The sequence below is a fragment of the Aotus nancymaae genome, unplaced genomic scaffold (genome assembly GCF_030222135.1).
Source record: "Aotus nancymaae isolate 86718 unplaced genomic scaffold, 86718_ANA_hifiasm-v0.15.2.pri h1tg000059l, whole genome shotgun sequence".
NCBI lineage: Eukaryota > Metazoa > Chordata > Mammalia > Primates > Aotidae > Aotus > Aotus nancymaae.
The window spans coordinates 52,408,282-52,429,481 of NW_026988473.1; the positions used below are offsets into that span (position 1 = coordinate 52,408,282).

General features: G+C 44.0%; 1 protein-coding gene across 1 annotated transcript in view; it reads right to left on the reverse strand.

The window, feature by feature from the left end:
- SYT9 (synaptotagmin 9) overlaps window positions 1–21,200 on the reverse strand; it is a 245,313-nt gene that overhangs the window by 45,119 nt on the left and 178,994 nt on the right. The window contains exon 6 of the mRNA XM_012456732.2: window positions 20,746–20,875. Coding sequence (XP_012312155.2) covers window positions 20,746–20,875 — 130 coding nt within the window. The remainder of the gene's footprint in view (window positions 1–20,745; window positions 20,876–21,200) is intronic.

The following is a 21,200-nucleotide window of genomic DNA, read 5'->3' on the forward strand; positions in this document are numbered from 1 at the left end:
GTTTGCTTCCAGGAGGGTGGATGATGAGTGCAGAGTTGTCATGAGAAGAAATCGGGTGCCTGTGGGAAAGAGTCATAGCTGGAAGGCTGGCTGAGTATTGCCAGGGGAGAAGGGGATGATGTTTTTCTTGGTGTCCCAGAAGAAGGGATCCATCTCCAGGGCTGAATCTGTTTGGCCCACACAGACCCATTCCTTTTGCCAGTGACTGCTTCAACAATTGGCATACTCTGGCCATGATATAGTAAGGAGCCAGTTTGCTGGACACTTGAATAATTTTTTCCTTGCTCTTAACAGAGAGCTACATGAAATACATTTTCCTGTGGATACTTTCATGTCTGGATGCAATTCCTCGACCTGCATCCATCTTGCCACCAACCCGAAGATGAATCAAAAGGAAGGAACGATGGCCCAGTAGCCTGGGAAGAACTGGTGTTCCTGATACCATCATTAACCACAGAATCTGCAATCCCTGAACCCCCCATTCTTAACCATGGAATCTACAGTCCTATCTCTAGACCCTTTGTCCAGATGCTACTCCTTCTTTGTTTAATCCAGTTTGTGTCAGGATTTCTGTTCATTACATCAAAAGTTTTCTAATACTTACAGCAAAGCAACTGTAGAACTTTTCATTTTATCTTTAACCAAAGAAGACTTCCAGGAAATATCTCCTCAGTGGGTTTCTCCCCAACCACTGGAATTTTGTCTTTGTACTAGTGCTATGATTTGTTTTAGGAGTCTCATCTCTCCACCTGTCATATTCCCTTGGCAGGCTAATTTCTGCTAATTCCCACAATATGCATATCAATGAGCTTTCAACCTCAGGTATACAGATCTTCAGGCATGAACAGCACATTAATCTGTCTACTTCTAAGTGGTCTGTTGACATGTTTGGGTGTCAGCTATACCTACAAGGCTATAGTCACTGTCCTGGGTTATTCTGTTTGATCTCTCTGCAGGATGCCTCAGGACACCCAAGGCCATGGCCATCACTTATATCTGGGATTTGAGCTTATCTCCTGTGAATCACTGGAAATCTCCTGTCCTGGAACTTTTTTTCACATCCCACTGGGTGTCATTCATAGCAACTGGTCTTGTGGGTTGATGTTTTATTGTATTGTTGTACTCTTCCTCCTGGCATCAGTTTTTATATTTTGTTGACGAGATTCGCTAAACAATCACTGAGCAATATAGTCCCTCACATCTTTGTAAGATTGTCTGCACTCTTGGCTAGGAATGATTTCTTCTGGTTTCTTAAGCTGTGCTTCAGAACCTCATTCTAAACATCAGCCTCATCTTGTAAGTTCACTACTGATCATCATCGTTGATATTCTTGTCTTCCAGAGTTCCAAAGGGCAGTAGGAAGAAGCAATGAAAATACCACCACCTGTATTCTCATATTTTTTATTGTCCACTCAAAAAAATCCTGCCATATTCACTCATGGTGGGGTGTTTATGTCCACGAGAAGCAGTGGCTTTGAACAGTTTTGGTAGACTCTTTATTACGCCTTACACAACACTGGGAAGGTATCTTGCCATCAGACCTTTTGGGTCTCCATGAAACTTCTTTAGGCCCCCCTCCCCCTAGGAAGAGTCACTGTGATCTTCCTGAGCTTCTAAAAGCAGCATTTTTTTTTACACTCAAGTGAGTGGGGATCCTCCCTCATCTGTGCTTCTCTTCCTGAAAGTGTGACCTCCTCCCAGTAGGATGAATCTCATGCCTATTTGTGTTATTTTGATAATTCCAGCTTCTTTTCTACTCTTGGGGGTTCCAACCCTTTTAAGGTTTCATCTTCAGCACTTCTACACTGTGGAAAACTATGTGAAAACAAATGGAGTGGCCAAACACATCATTTGTCACTGTGCTTTGGATAGCTGTGAGTCAATACACGTTCTGGTGAGTCTTCAGGTTGTATGGAAACAGAGGCTCAGTCAAGGCAGTTCAATGAAAGTTTAGATGAGAGTGCTTATGGTGTTCTATGGTCAAATACTCATGGAACAGTAATAGAAATGGATTCTTAGAGAAGCTCAAGAGAAGGAACGATGATTGCCTCATTTCCCTGACATTTCTAAGTTTGGTGGCGGAATCTAATTGACCCAACTCACCTTCGTATGCCATACGTCACTGGACAGCACTTAAACAGGGTTATGGGAGCATTTCCCTGTCTTGATCCAATCACCTGTGGCCAGGGACACACACTTTACAAACCATCATGGTTAGGGCTGCCTGCTCAACAGATATTAGGGATGAAGTTGTAGATGCATGCAAGGGAGGCTGAGATGGTAGGCACCGTGAGTAACGTTCCAGTGTGGGCTCTGCCTCTTATCTGCTCTGTGACACACCCCTCCTTCCTTATCCTGACCTCCTATTTGCTAAAGCCTGATTTCTAGCATTGAAGTCTCTGCTCAGTCTCTCCAGCCTTCTGCTCATGTCTTCACCTCCCACCTTGCAGCCTGTCTTTCGACTTGAGGTTGCTCAATTGCAATTCCTGTTGCTTGGCCTGGGGGTCCACTCCCATGAAATGCTTCTCTGGCAACCTTGGCAGGTATATCCCAGTATTCCTAAGCACTGGCTGTGTCTTTGCACAGTGCAGGCTGCTTGAGATTAGACATACTCCTCCCCTCCTACCAGTGCACATTAGCTCTACACTGACTCTTTTCAACCTCCTTTTCTTTGTTTTCTGGAGCAGAGCAAGGTTTCCCAGACGGTTTAAATGTACATTCTTGGTCAAGGTCTCATGCCATCATGACACTGCAGCAAACAGAGTGACTTCCTTTCTTCTGTGCTGTGTGTATGCCTCCATGCCCCTACTAGTTTGTATAATTCCAGTTTCTATAATTTCTTCCGTTCTTTCCTGGAACTTTGTCTTCTCTGTTAAAGTAGATTTTTAGGAATATTTTCCAGGTTGGCTCATCCCTCTGAATGTCTTGGGTTTGTCTGATTGAAGCCAAATGGACACAGTGAGTGTTTCCTTTCTGAGTGCTGGGCAGTGGCTCTTGCATCAGTTTTGGGTCCATTAGAGCTTTAGAGTAAATGCTCAAAGACTGCCCACAGCTGGATTGCTGGCTGTGAATTAGATCTGGGAGGAGAGGACTTAGCAGGAAAAAGCTTCTGTATCTGATGCTAATATCAGAGATGAAGTCTGAACAGAAGTGGAACATCCAAGAGTCAGGGGCGGGATGTAGGAGGTGCATGGGATGACAGGGGCGGGGCTCTGATCTAAGAAGGGCAGTTTCATTGTGCAGAGCAGAGCACTGGGGAGGTGATGAGTTGTTCCAGACAAGCTGATGAAAGTTGACAGAAGAATAGGAGCAAGGTTTGGATGGTAGCAAAAGACCTACCTGCACCAATGTGAGAAAAGTGGCCCTTTCAAGGCTGAGCCAGGTTGGAAGAGGGCAGAGCTGCTTCCAGGACAGAGAGTGAAGTGCAGCAAGTATGCAGAGAAAACCTGGGCACCAAGAGACCTGGGAGAGAGGAGGCGGATGATGGGTGGGCCAAAGTTCTGGTAGTTGGGGAAGGTGATAGAAGACATTGCATTAATGTTGGGTCCTTTGCCCTTGTACTAAGAGCAGCACACGGCTGCTTCTGAATCCTGCCCATGGGGTGACATTTGCTTCTGTATGCCACAAAGATGAGATGGGGCCCTGATGTGCCTGTTATAGGAGGGCAGAGCATCCTGTGTGCTGTCTGAGAAGAGCTGGGCCACGTGTCTCCAGGTTAAAGCCCACACACCAGTTATCCCCTCCCTCTCTGTATCTTCAACCTTTCCTTTCCTATTGGGAAGGATTTCCGTATTTCCAAGAGCCTGGTGAAGTAGGGTCAGCATGTGTCTCTGGAGACCACTCTCTCCCCTGTGGAGGGTTGGCAACTCTCCCATCTATACAAAGTTTGAAACCACCAATTATATGATTTACACTATTACACTGAAACAATTTCCTGTCAGACTCCCCCTCCAGATTCTTTACAGGCAGGTGCTTTGTCTTCCTCTCTGTGTCCACAGCACTTGGTGTGGTATTCGCAACCTGGCAGGAATGAAGGAGTCGTTGTGCAGCCAGGCACCTCAGGTAACCCCTTCATAGCAGTGACACACACCTCCAACAAGAATTGCCTCTTCCTTCCTTCTGTGGCTTTGCACAGCATTTTTCTTTAATTATGAACACACAGTTGGTATCCCGATGCTGTTTAGTCTATGCACAGCGCAGCTCCAAACTGGAAGGTTAAATATTTGTGGTAAAAATAATTTGTTTGTGTCCATGCAAATGTGGTAACACAAACTTAGGCATGCAGCATTCTATGCAGAAAAGCTAAAACCAAGGGATGGTGGTAATTTCTGGTGAAAATATGTGACAAAAATCTTAGAATTTTGGCATTTCAGAAAAAAAATCACGCTAGAGGGTCCTAAAAATATGTACAGTTGGTTATGATTCCATATTTCCTTCTTACCACTCCCACACTGGATCAAGATACAGCAGGCATTTTGAAAGTGCATATCACACAATGTTTTTTGAACTGAACAGTGCCCATTAGGGGTTTGTGAAATTAATTTAATGATTATGACCAGTAGTCTATTTTTAACGAAAAAAAATACATCACATTATGTTTGTTAATTTCATGAAACTTTTCAGTTTTAAATGTATGTCCATGTCATGATTAAAATATATATTTAAATGTGAATCAATGCCAAGAATATTTGAGGCACACTGCTCTCCTCCATGTAGAACTGGGGACTTACTGAAATATTGTGCTACACCCTGCATTCTTGACAGCAAAGTCTTTGTGAAGTACTGGAAATTCCAAAAGCCAGATAAATGAGAAAGTTGGGATGTCTCTGGAAAAATTATCCTTAATAAGCACTACAATAGAATCATCAAAAATAAGCTACTGGAAAGCCTGGGTAGAGTTATAGTTTCCCAGAATCTTAATTGGCCTCAAAAAGGAAAGAAACACTTGTCCAGCATCTTTCACTGCTTTCACCAGATACGATGTTAGGGTCTTTCATGTACGTTAGATCATTTAATCATCCACACACAGGTCTCTAATACTACGTACTAATATCCCCATTTTACAGAGGCGGAAACGAATCCTCAGAGAGATGAGATAATTTGCTCAAGCTCAGCGGCTCTAAGTGGCGGAGCTGGAATTAGGTTCCTCTTCCTGATAGACACTAGTGACAATGGCACAACTGAGGTCATCCACCAGGAAGCTGAGCTGGCTCATGTCTTCCTCTTTCAGTAAATGCTTTTGCTCTCCTCAATTTCTGCCTGCTTCTATCACAGTAGCTCTTGCATTTATCTGTTTTAGACATTCAACTTCCAAATTAGATTTGAAAGAATTTGGCCCAAAAAACAACCAACCAACCAAACAAACAAAACACAACCCCCCTCGCCCCACCAACTGGACACCACTGTATTAAACAAGTAATTTAAGTCTTTGTGTGTATGCTTAAGTTTGCTAAGAGCTCTTACATTTGTACATATACATGCATATAAACAGCACGTTACAAATAATCTAGAAGCATGTAGGAGCACCATGGACCCTTCAGTCTGGGATCAGACTCAGCAAGTTCTCATTTTACAATCCAAATGCAAATCCGTGTCAATCCTATGAAGATACTGCTCCCAGGTCCCCCCCTCCAAGGCCACCAAGTTCCTCTCCCTGTGGCTGGCTGCTGCACCAACACTTCTTTCCCTTTTCCAAACCTACTCTTCCTTCAGCTTCTTTAACCACCTGGAAAGAACCTTATGTAACCACCACCCTACCCACCTCAATAGCAAGCATGTCCTGCTTAGTAGCACAGAGCCTTAAAAACAGAGGCCACCTAATGTTCTCTTAGCATGGAGTGGGGAGTAATGGTGGAGGGTCTCAGTCCTTAACTTCCAAGCCCTCCTCTCTAAAATTGGAAAAGGTGAAGCCCTGAATCTGGCCCAGATCTGTTTCTCCAGTAATAGTCCCGGCTCGTGGAGTCCTCTTCTGGTCTTTTCAGCTGATTTTCTTGTTTTGAGATGGAGTCTGGCTCTGTTGCCCAGGCTGGCATGCAATGGCGCAATCTTGGCTCACTGCAACCTCCACCTCCTGGGTTCATGCAATTCTCCTGCCTCAGCCTCCCAAGTAGCTGGGATTACAGATGTGCACCACCACAACCAGCTAATTTTTGTATTTTGGTAGAGACAGGGTTTCACCATGTTAGTCAGGCTGGTTTCGAACAACTGACCTCAAGTGATCCACCTGCCTCAGCCTCTAAAGTCTGGGATTATAGGCCTGAGCCATTGTGCCTGGCCTTTCTGCTGATTTTCTAATCAAGAAGTTATATCAGTCTTTGTCTGCAATTGCTCAAGGACTGGCTTTTAAAGTGCACAGACTATACACCTCAACTACATCACAGGGCTCAGCACTGTATTTCCAGTTATGGAATACAGTTATTTCATATATGTTGTATCATTCTTAATTCTGTCCCTAGTTCCTGCTGAGGAAGTCCATACTTAGCAGGACAGTCTCCTGGTCTGCCATGAATTCAAACACAATGTAAAGAGAGGGAAGGAAGCTACATCTGTGCTTGGGGGCTTTTTAGAATTATTGGCTTGAAGCAATAAGAGGAACATCTGGGCTGAGGAGTCCTCAAAGACTCTCATGTGATTCAAAAGTCCTTTTCTTCCTTATTATTTCCTCTCTTTCTATCAAGCATCTCCTCTGGCAGTAGCAACTGGAACTAAAAGTGATTTCTCTGTAACAGAGAGCAACTTTCTCATGACCTTTGCTATTAACTGTTTCCTGCCTGTTGACCTGCAAAAGAATCAGGAGAGCTGGCGCTGGAGCAGATGGTGCACTTTGAGTGATGGCTTAGATTCTGCCTGGACTCAAACCATTTGGTTGATGGCGGGATCCTATATTTTCTCCCTTCTTATCCAGAGAGTACAGGGTTTCTGTGAATTATGTCTTTCTTTGCAATGATCCCTGGATCCTCATTCCTGATATAAGACTAGTTCTAGGTAAGCACACATTCATGTGATACATTGGTTCCATACTAGGCAATGGAAGTGCCACTTTATCTGTAAGGAGCAGGATAAGAGCCATCAGCCCTAATCCTTGGAACAGACTTTCTGTAACTTTAAGGAACATAAAATTTAAAATGTAACTGAAAGATTAGATTCTGTCACCCCCAACTATTCACTCATAAATACAATAGGCACCATGGAAGCTAGGATAAAGTGCAAATTTAAGATTATGTGTGTGCTTATAATAAATATTGACAACATCAAGCCTTCAATGTTACCGATCTTGATGTTACCCTGCACACCCAAGGTGGAGAAGCAGAACTGCTCCCCTGGCTGCCCTGCCATGCTTTGGGGTCGTGTGATACAATCTTCCATAGCCATGGGGCCTTGGTTGTCAACTCATTCCTGGACCTTGTGTGCCAAAGTGAGTCCAGCTCTCACACTTTTCACCTCTACCACCAGGCTGACCCAGACTGCCAGGCTAGGATCCTCCAAGCAGGGTCCTACCTCGATCTTAAAAGCTTCCTATGAAGAGCTCTATCATCACTTTTCCTAAAACCAGAAGCCCACCCTAATCCCTGTCTGGCTTTTGGTTCCTTCATTAGAGGCAATCACTGCCATAGAGAGCCCCACTCACTATCCCACCATAGACATTTCTAGAACTAAGTTGGGAGCACCAGATGCTCAGCCTTGATATTTTATCTAGAACAACACGGGAGTCTTTGAGGACTACCCAGCCCAGACATTTCTCTTACTGCTTCAAGTCAATAATTCTCTAAAGCCCCCAAGCACAGAGGTAGCTTAACTGTCTTTACAGATCGTGTTTGAATTCATGGCAGACCAGAATACTGTCCTGCTGCGTGTGGACTTCCTCAGTAGCAGGAACAGAGACAGAATTAAGAATAGCACTAACACTGGAAATACAGTGCTGAGCCCGGCACTGTAGCTGAGGTGGATGGTCTCTGACTCTGTGGGACTCTCTGCAGCCAGTCCAGTTCCTGTCTTCCTCTTGCGAATAAATGTTGCTGGCTCCAACTCAGCCTCATTTCTTGATGTGACTCTGACTACCGTTATGAAGGGGGTTATCTTAGTTCTTTTGGACTACTATAACAAAATATCTTAGATAGGGTAATTTATAAATGACAGAAATTTATTGCTCACACTTCTTGAGGCTGGAAAGTTCAAGGTAAGGAGCTAGCTGATTTGGTGTCTGGTAAGGGCTGATTTGGTGTCTGTCCCTCTGCCTCATGAATGGGGCTATTGTTCTGTGTCCTCACATGGTAGAAGGGGCAAACAAGCTTCCTTGGGCCTCTTTTTTATATATAGACATATATTTTATTGCACTCTTGGTTCTGGGGGACATGTGCAGATCATGCAGGATTGTTGCATAGGTACATACATGGCAAGGTGGTTTGCTGCCTCCATCTCCCCGTCACCTATATCTGGCATTTCTCCCCGTGTTATCCCTCCCCAACCTCCCTAATCCCCACTGTCCATCCCCTATTCCCCCCCAACAGACCCCAGTGTGTGATGCTCCCCTCCCTGTGTTCATGTGTTCTCATTGTTCAACATCTGCCTATGAGCGAGAACATGTGGTGTTTGATTTTCTATTCTTGTGTCAGTTTGCTGAGAATGATGGTTTCCAGATTCATCCATGTCCCTCCAAAGGACACAAACTCATTGTTTTTTATGTCTGCATAGTATTCCACAGTGTACATGTGCCTTGGGCCTTTTTTATAAGGGCACTAATCCCATTCATGAAGGCAGAGCCCTCATGACCTAATTGTATCCTACCTCTTAATAGCACCACATTGGAGATTAGATTTCAACATATGAATTTTGGGAGGATGCAAGCACTCAGACCATAGCAGAGAGAGAATGCAGATAAGGCCCTGCAGAAAGCACCAGTAGATGTGGATGTGTTTGTATCCATTTCTCCAATCCCATTTCCAGGACTTCATTAAGCATTAATAACAGGAAGAAAAATTCAGAATGTTTACATTTTAAAATTTGTAGTCAAACTTAATGCCTTTGGATGGCATTTACTTTCTTGATTAGTGTATTAGTCCATTCTTGATTGCTATAAAGAAATATCTGAGATTGGGTAATTTATAAAGAAAAGAGGATTAATTGGTTCACAGTTCTGCAGGCTATACAGGAAGCACGGCACTGACATCTGCTTGACTTCTGGGGAGGTCTCAGGAAGCTTTTACTTATGGCAGAAGGCAAACGGCGGGGGCAGTGTGGCAAATGGCAGAGCAGGAGCGAGCAAGGTGGGTGGAGGTGCCACACACTTTTAAACCAGATCTTGCAAGAACTCACTCACTAGTATGAGGACAGCACCAAGCCATGAGGGATATCATCAAAACACCTCTCATAAGGCCTCACCTCCAACATTGGGATTCACAATTCAACATGAGATTTGGGCAGGGACAAATATTTAAACTATAATTCCACCCCGGCCCCTCCCAGATCTCATGTTTTTCCCGTATTGTAAAATACAACCATGTCTTCCCAATAATTTCCCAAAGTCTTAGGTCATTCCAGCATTAACTCAGAAGTTCAAAGCCCAGAGTCTCATCTGAGATGAGGCAAATGCCTTCTACCCATGAGCCTATAAAATCAAATAACAAGTCATTTACTTCTAAGATACAATAGAGGAACAAGCATGGGATAAACCTTCCCATTCTCAAAGGGAGAAATTTGCCAAAAGAAAGGGGCTAGAGGTTCCCTGCAACTTTGAAACACAGCAGGGCAGTCACTACATCTCTTTTTTTTTTTTGAGATGGAGTCTCGCTCTTGTCACCCGGGGTGGAGTGCAATGGCACTATCTCAGCTCACTGCAACCTCTGCCACCCGAATTCAAGTGATTCTCCTGCCTCAGCCTCCTGAGTAGCTGGGATTGTAGGTGCCTGCCACCACGCCTGGCTAATATTTATATTTTTAGTAGAGATGGGGTTTCACCATGTTGGCCAGGCTGGTCTTGAGCTCCTGACCTCAAGTGATCTGCCCTCCTTGGCCTCCCAAAGTGCTGGGATTACAGGCATGAGCCACTACGCCTGGCAGTTGTTAAATCTTAAAGCTCCAAAATAATCCTTGACTCTGTGTCCCACATCCAGGACACACTGGTGCAAGGAGGGGGCCCCCAAGGTCTTGGGCAGCTCTGCCCCTGTAGTTTTGCAGGGTTCATCCCCCAAGGCTGCTCGCTTGAGCTGGGATTGAATGCCTGTGGCTCTTCCAGGCACAGGGTACAAGTTGTCAGTGGATCTACTATTCTGAGGTCTGGGGATGGTGGCCCCCTTCTCATAGTTATCCTAGGCACTGCCCCTGTGGGGACTCTGTGTGGGACCTCTGATCCTGTATTTTTCCTTGGCACTGCCCTAGTGGAGGTTCTCTGGGAGGGCTCAGCCCCTGTAGCAGGCTTTTGCCTTGGCGCTCAGGCTTTCTCATACATCCTCTGAAATCTAGGCAGAAGCTGCTAAGCCTTCACTCTTGTATTCACAGTTAAACACCTGCAGGCTTAATGCCACATTGAAGTTGCCTAAGCTTACGGCTTGCATTCTCTGAAGTAGCAGCTGGAGGTATACCCGGGCCCCTTTGAACCATGGCTAGAGCTGGAGCAGCAAGGATGTGGGGAGCAGGGTCCTGAGGCTGCACAGGGCAGCGGGGCACTGGTCCTGGCCCAAAAAACCATTCATTCCTCTTAGGCCTCTGAACCTATAATGAGAGGTGCTGCTGCCAAAGTCTCTGAAAGGCCGTTGAGGTCTTTTTCCCATTGTCTTAGATGTTAGCATCTGGCTCCCTTTTAGTTATGCCAGTATCTCTAACAAGTGGTTGCACCACAGCTTGCTTGAATTTCTGTCTTGAAAAGCTTTTTCTTTTATTGCCACATAGCTAGTCTGCAAATTTTCCAAACTTTTACACTCTGCCTCCTGTTTAAATATAAGTTCCAACTGTAAGTCATTTCTTGGGCTGTCAGAAGCAGCCAGGCCAAAGCTTGAATGCTTTGCTGCTTAGAAATTTCTTCTGCCAGATACTCTAAGTCATCACTCTCATGTGCAAACTCCCACAAATCTCTAGGGCATAGACACAATACAACCTGGTGTAATTTTTCAATGAATTATAAAGTTCCCCTTGCTCTGTAGAAAACCTCTTTATTTCAAGCATTTTGATTATCAGTATCATCATATTTTATGTTCTGAATTATTTAAAGTGTGAAAAATATGTAATTCTACCACTACTGACTGAAGACTTTAAACATACATTTGAGTTCTACATAAAAATAAAATAGATAACATAGAAACAAAAATAATACTATAACTGCTAAAATATTGCTGTTAAGAATATAGAGTTTCATTTTTGTTCTAAATAAATGAATTGCAGTATATCATATAAGACATTGAAGGGAAAGGACAGCTACGTGACTGATCTTCACTCCTGAGGAACTGTGCCTTTATCGACGTAAGGGAGTGATTATAAAATGGAGAGCTCCCCACGGGCCCTGAAACTCCAAGTAGGATTTGAATAACATATAAATGCAAAAGGAAAGCACTTTTCTTAACCTTATATAATATTTGTATGTCGTTGAGAACCAAGTGTCCCTCTTTCCACCGTGCTTGTTTTAACACACAATTATATGGACATTAATAATTTGCCTCATTAGGAAAACTTTACTGGGAGTCTACTGTAGCCATGTACTTTGTTAGGTATTGGACATACCACAGTGAGCCAGGAAGAAGAGCTGATCTTACGACAGCTTTGGGAATGGTTCTCTTCACTCCCAGAGAACACCACTGGAGCAGCGTGAGTGTTCACCTGTATCCTAAATAAGATGTTTTCCATTTCAAATGAGAGAAATGCTGCTTAATATTACTTACACAACAAAGGGAATTTATACGTTTACATGCTGATAAAGGCCAGAGGTATTACTATGTTTGGGAGAGGTTTGATTCAGGAGCTCAACCACATGACTGAGGGTCTGGTTTCTTGGTACCTATGGGCTTGGTCTCTCCCTAAATCTGGATCTTCTATAGAAATCCAAAGAAACCATAGCTGCTCCCAGGGCATATAGTGCTTTGTTTATATCCGACAAGAAAGAGAGAACATCTTTGTCCAAGCATTCACACCAAATGTTTTATAATACTCTTGGACCGAATCAGCTTATGCAGTGCTAATCCCTGAGGTTGGTTTGACAGGTTTAGCCTGGAACTAAGTCACATGTACCATCACCGGAGACAAGGATGGAGCCAGGCTCCCTAGAATCACTAATCAGAAATCAAGGCCATCAGAAAGGGGACTTGATGCTCAGGAGGCAACTAATAAATATTCACACTGTCAGCATATAGGTCCCCACGGGACTGGGCAGGATCTTCTGTGAGGTTTCCTTCTGCTTTTGGTTGCTGGAGTGTGACAACTAAAACCACCTATCCCAACATAGACCCTCCATTAAATTGACTGGATTATTCTATTGTCTTGTTTACTACAACTTCAGTATTCGCTCATGGGACTTCCCAATTTTTATTCCTTAGAGAGCATCAACAGACAGTTTACACCCAAGACTCTTTGAATCCCAGGCTCAGAATCCTCAACTTGCTGTTCCACCTCAACTATTATATCATGACACTGGTACAATCCTAACCAAGCTCCCCAAATCCTCACTTCCTCTCCCCCATCACATGGAAAGACCCACCTTAAACCACACTTCAAAGTCTCAGTAAATGAGACGCTGCACTTCCCCTTCCATTACCTGGGAAAGCAATAAACTCAGCTTTGTCTTATCAACAAGTTATTCTGGTGATGTTTGGAAGACAGCATTTGACAGGTGCCTCTTCTGAAAGACTCATATCCAGGAACAGTGGTCTTCCTGAATGTCCCCTGAAAGGGTGTTCCACCTTTGCCCCAGGCCCCATCCCCAGGGAGGAATAGTCTTCCTCCCACCAGACTATCAGGAGGGAGTGTGTTTCTTTCGGAGGGTGGCATAATACATTCTGGTCCATTTCATCTGTGGGGAAACAATTGGCCTATCATGTTAACAGTCACCTCTGAATACCATTGCTGGAGATGGAGACAGCTGAGGGCTCAAGCCATTGTTATCTACCTTCCTATTTAATAGCTATTCAAGTGTGCAGCAGGGATGCTCCAAGGCAGTGACACTGGAGCAAGGTCATCTGTGAATGAGAGGAGAGTCAAGATGCAGTTGACTTTCTGAACAGGCAGAAAATGTTATTTTCTACCACATTGTCATTATCTTTTATACCTCTAGTGTTTACCCTAATTGCTCTTATGTTTTGTATGATTACTATCTCTACAAACCTTCAGAAAAGTCACAAAAGTCACCCATCCCTGCTAAAGATGAGAAAATGCCTACTGTCTCTTTTTTTTTCTACAGATAATTTAATACAAGAGAGAAGATTTGCTTGGGAAGGTCTGAATGGCTTCCTATAACCTCCACCAGCTGGAAACACAATGCCTCACTAATACCAATCGTGCCTGCTTATGCAAACAGCATTCTGGCCACTTACAGCAACTGATGCAAATTTTAACAGGTCTGTTAATGTTTTTCAGATCCTAAGCTTGTAGTACATTTTTATGTTCTCTGCAATCAGCTTTGCTTCAGCAGCCCTGCAAGTGTTTATGCATGAAGGCATGCTAAATCTCACCATTCAAAGTAGTTTATTTTTTTATAACAAAATCTCAAGAATAATTTATTTGTCAAAAAATACCCCATTCCTATTATTTTTCTCTTCTTTATCTTCACAGGTAGATGGGGCAAAGCATTACCTTGTGTAAAACTGCTACTAAAGTATTTTCCTAGTGAGAAAGGTCAACTTGTGGGCTAAAGTCCTTGTCATCTCCTGATCAGTTCTCACTTAGGGCACAGCAGTCTGCCATTCACCATTAGGATCGCTGTGTGTTTCTTCTCTCTTATGAAAGAAGATACTGAGTGCTCTAGGACTTGGCTGCCCACATCAAGTGGAGGGGGACGTTCATGATTCACTAACAGGCCTCAGTTCTGAATATTTCCCATTATTCAAAATGCAAAGCCATTGTCATTACATGGCAGTTCAGTAAAACTAAGGGAAGAAATAATTCCTTTTCATGTTCTTCTCCTAAATAGAGAAAATGTAATTAAAACTTCGAGCTTAATAAGGGCCATCTCCATTTAGACAGCCTACAGCAAATCCATTCTCAATACCCTTTGCACGTTGTCTAATTTGACTTCTACCGTATACTCCACTGCATGGAGAATTCTGGAACTTTAGAACGAAGGGAACCCAATTCATTCTATATGTGTCTCGTTCATTCCTTTTTTCATTTATTCACCAAATACTAATTCAGTACCTATGTAACAGGGATAATGTTCTTATTGTCTGTAAATCATGTTGTCCCATGCATTGAATAAATGCCATATATTCTTGGAAGTTGAGGGCAGATAACTCAAGGTAAATGATCAGCTGGTCCCCTATGAAGTATCTTAAAGTCAGATCTTGTTGAGAAAAAAGAGACACTTCAAATTCCAAACGTTTCTTTATATGTTGAGAGGAAACCTTGGAGGTCTGAGCATGAGTCATAGGAAGAGAGGAATCAGGCTAGGATATAAAATGTTTACACCAGACAGGAAGAGGAAGCAGAGAGCCTTTGGCAGAATAGATACACAGAACAGAGGAAGAGAGGTTCTGGCTCTACTCTTCAGGTTTGAAACCCCAAGTTCAGATGGATTAGGTGGAAGCTGAAGGCAAATGTGACCCCTGGGCCAACACAGGCTAGAGGAACAATGTAGAAATGGCCATGTAACTTTATAGGCATGAAGAGGATGCCTGTGATGGCGGTGAGTCTCCTGTGGCTCCCTTGTGTGCCCAAATGCCTGAAGGATGTGGGGGTATTGGTTGGCAGAACTTCAGGGTATTCTAGCAAGTGAAGAATGACTCTGTATTAAAGGCTGCAAAGAAAAGCTCCCAGGCCAAGCATTGAGAGGGAGGTACTATCCGCCCTCGGGGATCTACAGGGCCTTCAACAGCCGATGTGGGGCCTCATCAGCCTCAAGGTGGCCAAGTTCCTATGCTGAGACAACAGCCACAGTTACGCTCGTGAAGATCCTCAGCAGCAGAGGCATTGATGATGAAGTCTGATGCCCAAAGACAAGCAGAACAATATGCTTAGTGCCGGCCAGGCTCAGATATGTGGCCAGGCCACGAAGTAGCCTATGTGCTTCCCTATACATAGATGGGAGGAAGGAAGGAGAGAGGAGACCCCTAGGAAGAAGAGAAAATAATTATCCCAAAGAGACTGACATAACCTGGAAAAGACTAAGAACTATGAATTAACAAGATAAAGTTTATTTTCCCCTTCCTGCTTCTTACAAAGATGGTATGTGTCCTTCTAGATAATAAAGAAATTTATGTTTTCTTGCCCTATTGTAATGTGATTTAAACGTTTCTTGTTTTTTCCATTTCCACTCATAACAAAGATTTTGTTCTCGGAGACACTGAGACGTGAGACATAATGCTGGACTGTGTGGGGGGAGCACATCATAGCATGGGGAAGACGCATCAGCAGCATGGAGCTCTCTACGTTCTGACTATTCACTTCTCTGTTGCCATCCCCTAACACACATATTAGCTTTTGCTATGTTCATTTACCTAGCCTGTAAGCCACTCCTTCAGAAGGCAATGCATGGAATTTCCAGCCTCAGTTCCCCACCAACTGACGGGTCTGGAATTAGGGCGTTTCCAAAGACCTGCAGTCTCGGGTGCCTGAATGCTTGCAGAGTAGCAGCACTTTCTACGACATTCCCCATTGTATGTTTCAGTCCATGCTTTCCTTTTTTTCTCGTCTCAGACTTCTTCCCTGCTAATCTGGTTCTCGACAGGACGCAAATCCTGCAATACACCCAAATCCCCTTGATGGGAACCTGATTTCTTACTTGGCTTTTCCCAGTCACCCCATCCTCTCCCTACTCCCATCCTTCCTGGTGAATTGCTCCTTTCCTAAATCTGTTGTGAATAACAATTTGGCCACAGTGCTAAAGCCTCTCACTCCCTCACTTCAAATTCCTTTGGGAAGCAGTCATTCATGTTCATTTTAGACAATGATGGGCCCTGTCCTATGAGGGCCCTTCTCAAGAAGTCTACTCCCCAAACTCCTGCTGAGGTTGGTACCAGGTCACATTTTCGTGACACCAGACCTACAACAAACTGGACCAGGATGGAAACCTAATCAAATCTTGGGCATTCAGTATATTCTCCTGGGAATATGTGGACCTCTAAGACTCCAGATAGGCCCTGCTGGGCACTCGATAGATAATATCTAGAGATGGTTTACAGGGGCTGATTGTGTAACTCCAAGACAAGTCTGGGTAACTGACAGTTGCTGTAGTCCTATGACTCTAAGTTTGTACCCTTCTGGAGGCTGAGGGTGATAAATGAGGACTCCATTTATGCCTGGGCATACCGTACCATAACTGCCCTCTGGTTATACTTGGCATTATGTAACCCTGAGTTGAAGAGAGGCAGCAAGCTCAATGAGCTGGTCCCAGCAGACAGACACGCAGAACATTTTTAGCTCTATGTACAGGTATGTACAAAGGCTGAGCATGGGGCAAGGAAGACATCCAAAATGGGGCACACCTTGAGTAGAACTTTGGTGTTTGGAATCTTACACCTATGCCAATTAGGATAATATTGCTGATCTTGACTATATATTCTTATTGGATTCTTTTTCTTCTGTCTTTTAGAAAAGTGAAATTTCATTTAACTAGATTGTGTCTGATCTTCCCACCAAACCAAGATTAATACTTATTCATGCGACAAATGTTACATGGCCCTACACAGGGAAGTGATGAAAACTTGGAACTATTTCCTATTATTCTCCATGAGGCTCATGATGTTGGTCATCTTAACATACAGGTGGGTAGGAAAGGTGTTGCGACACGGCCAGGCCAACACCATCTTCTCTTGGATTGGTGGAGGAGGGTGCTGTGCTAAGAGAGATTACTTAGAGCTCTGTCATGTGAGGTGCTATGGAGGGGGTGCTCCTATTCCTAAGGCACAGGCAGTTTGCTTGGGGGAGTTTTCACAGCTTTCCAAACCTTTGACATCATGGGGAGTAAAGGGAGCCCTACTGGCTGACCTTTGAGTATGCAGTGAAGCCATCCAGAATCCCTGTGAGAGAAACGGATTTTTGAAGTCACTGGCTTTGAAGATTCCATCTGCCACCTGCCCTGGCAAGGTCAGGGTATATTGGATGCAACCCTAAGCAGGTTGCCAGATCTCTGCAGGGCTCAGAATTTAGACCTACCCAATTCCTCAGTAGTGAAGAGCTTCTGCCAGGCCAGCCTCCCTTCATGCTAAATCCCAGTACCCCCATCTTCGTTCTCTCTCTGTCTTTCATACACACATGCTCATGAGTACACACTCACATACTCTGTTATCATGAGTACTGAGATTTAATTGCTGGCTTTTGTTTTAAAGCAGACATTTAAAAGGTTCTTAGAGAGCGTAACAGCAGCCTATCTTTAAGGCCAAGGAAAAGAGGGAAAGAAACAGAACTTAAATATGTGCATCTATGTTCAGCCAAATCCTGGATGACCCCTTCCCCTAATCTGACATGATGGCTCACTGGGGTTCAGGCGTGGTGGATTCCGGGCCTTTCTCTTATTCTCCATGACACACATGGATATTTCTTCATAGGACACAGTCCCATAAAGACACATAGCAGCCCCTCAGAATGTGAGACATGCATAATAACAACTGTATCTGAGAAATTTACTGAATGTTTATTATATGTCAGCTACAATGCCGCATTTCATGCAAACAGATTGTTTAATCCTCACCATCCCTCTTGTGATACAGGCACTGTCATGGCCACTTTACAGATGAGAACACTGAGGTTCAGAAGGGGAAAAACAAACATCTAGTGAGTGGCAGCACAGCAATTCGAATGTAGGTCCTTCCAACTCCACGTGAATGTTTCTGGCCACTCTGCCTGTTGCCTCCTCCATCCTTACAGCTGCTAGCGAAGCATGGCCAACCTCTCCAATACTGTTTTTCATCTCTTCTGGTACCATTGCCCCAATTCTGCCAGTTCAACATTCATTTTTAAAAGAAAAAAGCATCACTTCCTCTCTCAGGATGGATCTGGAGTCCCGGACGTGTACTTCAAAGAGACAGGAAGCAACAGGCAGCCTCCCTCTGCCTCTGCTTATATGGAGGTTTGCCCTCCCTTTGCTTATATGAAGGTTTGTCCTTCATATAAGCCGTGCAGGCATTTCATTTCCTTAGTTCTGCTGTAACAGTTGAGCAATGACCATTGTATTGGCCAAAGTAATTTTAGCTGCTGTAACAAATGACTTCAAGTTTCAGTGGTTTAACCCTGAAGACATTTACGTTTCAGTTACATAACTGTGGAGCACAGATTTCCAAAAAGCTGGGTGTGTGGGGTTTGAGGAGTATCTCTCAGGTGACCGAATTCATACCACACCTTTTCCTCAGCAGTGAAGGAAAAAGCCTCCATCCAAGGCCTCTCCCTGCACTCCTCCTTTGTGTCACACATGCATGTACTGCCACTCAGGAGCCGGTGTGCCATGCGCCGCCCAGGCCTACTCTCCTGCCTAGGTCACTGAAAAAAACTGCTTGTGCGCAAATCAGGGCTCATCTCTCAGCCCTACACCATACCCCTTGACCTTACTCCTTCCTCATTTCCTGTTTCCTGAGAAGCACAGAGCTTTAACACCCTCCGATACGCCTAATTACAAATAAGAATTAAAGTCAGCAATGGCTCATACATGTGCAAAAAGTCTATTACAACTGCTCTAAATGCCATTGCTAGTGACAGGCCCTAACAATTTAATGAGCTGAGAGATGGACTCCTTTGAGAATTCCATCAGGAGCTGAAGAAGTCGGGTATAGTTCAGTGGGCACCAGTCCCCAGCTCCTTCTGAAGTGGTTCATAGATCCTGTGAGTCTCCCTTTGCGATCAATTTTGAGTCTAGGAAAGAATGTTTCTTTGCTCCTATGGCCCAGGGGCAGAACTATCCTTAGGAACCTGCAAATTAGGGGGCCCCAGGCTCTTCTTGAATAAGCCTTGGTGCCCTGATGGGGTTAGAATCCATAAACCCTGTCTTGCCCTTCTCCTTCCTGCACCACCTTCGACAAAGATGTCCCTTGGTCCCCGTGTCCGGGTTTGGGGCCTCTCTGCCTCTCCACAGCTGCCCTGCATGTTCACTTTAACCAGACTCACCTGACTATCAAAGACAGGGGTGCTCACTGAGTGAGGCTCTAGTCTTGGCCTCTCAGGATGGCTTTGCAGGGAACAAAGCCGCCTGCACCAGGAGAACAGAGGAAAGTTCTCTGCCTGGAACCCATGCATCCTCGGTAAATAACTGCTGCTGCCTTCCTGGCTTTCCAATTCCCAGGGGGCTCAGTTCTCTTTACTTACTGAGAGCATGAAGGAGAGATGCTTCACAGACAATCTCCTCTAAGCACAACAAACATCTCTCTCCTTTGTACTTCTGTAGCACTTTATATGGACAAGAATGGTTATGTTTGTGCCTCTCAATGATTAGATTACATGTCATCTTTTGTTTATTTTATCGTCTGTAAGTTCTACAAGGGAAAGGACTGTTTCTTATTCACATCTGTATTTTCTGTAGCTATTACAGCATTTGACCCTCAGAAATGTTACTTAGGGAGTGCAAATTATTTTTGAGAGAATGAGTTAGTAAATAAATAAGAGAGTGAATCAATGAGCAAAGGTAAGTGGGGAAAGAATGAATGAGAAGTAAGTAAAGGGGGAGGGAGTGAATGAATGAGGATGTGAGTGGCAGGATGATGGCCAGTTGCCTCAAAGTTTTCACTCTCCTCTTCTTCCATGCAAGCAGAACCCTGGTTTTTAGTTGGGCACATTGCCACCCAACAAAAAGATTACATTTCTTACTATCCCCTGCAACTTGACATGTCCATGTGACTAAGTTTTGTGACTAAATTAAATGTAAGTAGCAGTGTTGCATGAGAATTCAAAGAGCATCCTTAAAAAAGGAATGTGTGCCCTTTTGGCTCTTGCCCCTTTGCACATTTTTGTGGCCTAGAAAATATGCAATGGTTGGAGCTTATTGTATAATGAGGGGACTTCAAGGAAAAAAAAGCCACACTGGGACAGTGAGGCAGAAAGATAGAAGTCTAGGTCTCCTGTTGATCATGAAGCTGCTAAGATACCTCAGACTGCCTGCCTCAAGACCTTTTGTATATAAGAGACAGAAATAAGTTCTCATTTCATTTGTTTTTAATTTACAGTTGGTTGTTTTGGTTTTTATTATATGTAGTTGAACCTGATACTAACCAACTTGCCCAGAATCACAGGTTGGTGCCAGAACTGATCTTAGAATCAAGGCCTTATGTTCTTTCCGAAGTCAGTCTCAAGTCACTGTGAAGTCCTGAAACTACACACTCACCCACACCTTGCATATGCCCTCCAAGTACCAACCCAAAGCCTTAACATAGAAGCAGAGAATCTTGATCTTTTAAAAATACAGTCAGAGTAAGGGATGATCCCTGATCAATGTTCAAAACCTCCCAGACCAGTGAGGAGCACAGATTCAGCCTCAAATTGAATGCAAGTCCCAACAACCCCAGGAAATGCAACCAGGAAAACCTGTCTATGACCACAGATCCTGGTGCACTCGTACATTTGGCAGTGCTGCATTTCAACAGTAAAGCATTTACTCTTCTGCAAAGCGGAGCATGTGGATAAGGGTCTTACCTCCACCAGGGAATGCCAGTGTGCAATGGGCTTCCGAGGATACGACAACATTTCACTCCAGTGGTCTCTGCCCAGCCTCTCAGCCTCGTTGCCTACTTGACACACGCCGATGATCTCATTGTGACCTACACTGTGAAAATGGCCCACAATAATTTTTGCTTTAAATTTTGGTATATAAGATCAATAGCTGCTCAATTATACTGATGAAGGAATTGGGGAAGTGGTGGTTTTTTCATTTACTCACTTAAAACTACAGGCCAAGCTTCACTGCCAATAGGACTTGGGATCTAACATTATACCCTGGGTTTTCTAACGCTGACATGGGTCAACTTGTCTCCAAGAACCTCGTTCAAAGAATCCCATGATTTGGGCTAATGATGCCATCTCTTGTTCTGGATCCAGGCTGGCCTCCATGTAATAAAAAGGGAGCCATCTCAAAAGAGTTTCTTGCAATA